Source organism: Teleopsis dalmanni, chromosome 1 (genome assembly GCF_002237135.1).
Source record: "Teleopsis dalmanni isolate 2A chromosome 1, ASM223713v2, whole genome shotgun sequence".
Taxonomy (NCBI): domain Eukaryota; kingdom Metazoa; phylum Arthropoda; class Insecta; order Diptera; family Diopsidae; genus Teleopsis; species Teleopsis dalmanni.
The window spans coordinates 5,612,322-5,614,563 of NC_051846.1; the positions used below are offsets into that span (position 1 = coordinate 5,612,322).

General features: G+C 30.0%; 1 protein-coding gene across 2 annotated transcripts; it reads right to left on the reverse strand.

Annotated features, from left to right (window-relative positions):
• Positions 1 to 773: 773 nt before the first annotated feature.
• LOC119672968 lies at positions 774 to 1,572 on the reverse strand. 2 transcript variants are annotated; one of them, XM_038084154.1, is made up of 2 exons: positions 870 to 1,572; positions 774 to 814 (listed from the first exon to the last, which is right to left on the reverse strand). In XM_038084154.1, exon 1 carries the CDS (start codon positions 1,527 to 1,529, stop codon positions 882 to 884), a length of 648 nt encoding a protein of 215 aa, XP_037940082.1. In that variant the 5' UTR covers positions 1,530 to 1,572; the 3' UTR covers positions 774 to 814; positions 870 to 881. The 2 variants fall into 2 exon arrangements, with proteins under 2 accessions (XP_037940082.1, XP_037940083.1); XM_038084155.1 differs by having other exon boundaries at positions 778 to 820.
• Positions 1,573 to 2,242: the final 670 nt, after the last annotated feature.

Here is a 2,242-nt window from a genome sequence, read left to right on the forward strand (position 1 = left end):
TTTAAATATTATTTGGTAAAAGAAAACGTTATATTTCCCAATAGATAGCAAAGTATTATACACATACGACACACACTTTTCTCATTTTCCCCAGTTATGACCTACATTGCTGTAAGAAACCCCATTTAACATATTTACCATACCTAACTGACAGTGTTCCGAAACAATTTCACCACAAAACCTATATCTCTACGAGAGATCTCCTATTTATAAGGAGTGAAATTGCCTACACATCATTGATCTCTCTCAACTTCATTAGTTCAGATAGGAAGATTGCAGTAACAATTTCCATAATACATAAAATATTTGCAGATTCAGATATAAAGAAAGCGCTTAAAGCACTGGTTGTTTTCTAAATCATGGCTAGCCTATCCAGGGAACCGAAATTGTGAACAGCTTCAATATCTTGTTTCAATATCTTCTTTAACAGTAACTAAAGCCGTTAATATCTCTCCCCATTCGGAATATGAAACAATTCCTTAACGTTTCTCAGGTTATAGTAATTTGCCGTAATTGAGGGGGAAGTATTAGCTCAAAGTTAACAAAATTAAAATGTAAGAAAAATATTTATTAATGAAAAAAAAAAATTAATAACAAATAAAAAGGTAACATTTCATAATAGTTTTATCTCACTCTCTCCATTTTCATTCTCTCTCCCTTTCTCTTGAATCTTCTCTTGATCTTCCTTCTTTGATCTTTTTCTTTCTTTATTTCTTTCTTTATCTCCCTCATTCTTTCTCCTTCCCTTACTCTCTCTCTCTTTCTCTCTCTCTCTCTCAATTTAACTTTTTTTGTTTTGTTTAAGTGATCATTCCTACAACTAAATGAATATATATTTTTTATTATATATTAATTTATGTATTACAAACCTATTAGTATTATTATTGCTCTGCGTACATGTCCACCTTATTGCGAAACTCCTCATAGTACTCAGTCACAACACAATTAAAAGCTTTGAATGCACTGTCAAATGAAAAGTATCCAAAAAGCATATTTTTCTCGACAAATGTACCGATCTCATTTAAGATATCCTCAATGGTACTTTTAACAGCCTGTAAAACTGGTAAAAATTCTTCCCAATATTTTACGACTATTGGTATTTCTGCTAACATAACATTCTCAAGTATTGTTAATACATTACAAATAGCAGTGCGTAATATTTTGATAAAGTCAGTGGATAGTGTAAATATTTGCTTTGCTGAGACTGTAAGAAGCTTCTCTGACCACTTAAAAGCACGTGCTAAATTGCCTACTACAATATACCAGCTTTTCTCTGCATACGGCAATAGGCCAGTACCTTTCAGGAACTTCCCTGTTGCTGATTTTGCAAACACACCATTGCCGTTGATATCAGTATCGTATATTAGCGTAGCAGATATCAATATCAGTAAAACTATAATACCAATTATCCAGGTGCATTTCTTTTTCTTCGCTCCACTTTGAATACATGAAGTTCCGTCTAGAATCGTTATTCGTCCATATGGATCTTCATGACTGAAGGTAATTTGAATTGTAATTTTTTGGGACATTTTTAATTTACCTTCTTCTCTAAACTGGAATATTATTTCTTTCGTTTTTTAAATATTATAAAAATATTTTCATATATTGATATTCAGTTTTCTTAGCTGCTTTGTTAAGATTTTCAAACAATTTTAATTCTTTTCAATCTCATCTTAAACGACTACTATCTGGGTGCAAACCACGAAAATTTGTTAAATGGAAGAAAACATTGGATTTGAATAGAGAATTGCTCACTGATGCAAAGGCCAGCTTTAAAGGACTTGACAAATCATTGTTTACGAAAGGTGTAGAGTAATAGAATTGAGAGAGAGAATGAATTTTTTGTTAAAGAAGAATCCTCTCCACAATAATGTATTTTTATATGTTCCAACCGAAACTCTTTTACTAACCTGTAATAATTCAATCTAATCTAGGTTAGAATAGCAAATATTTTCTAATATACTCATAAGTTTTCTTTTTTATTTAGTTCATATCAAAAGTCTGTGCTATACTAGGACTACGGAATTATAACGTCATTACCAAAAATATTTACCAAAATTTTTTCTGGCATTATTTTATTTGAGATATAGAATTGTATATATGATTAGATACGAGTTTTCTTATGCATATGAATATTACCTTAAAATTATTTTTAGTTAGCATACATTATACTTAATATTATTTCGTCTATCTCTAATATTTGTGAAATATTATATTTGTATATTTCAGTTTTATTTATTTT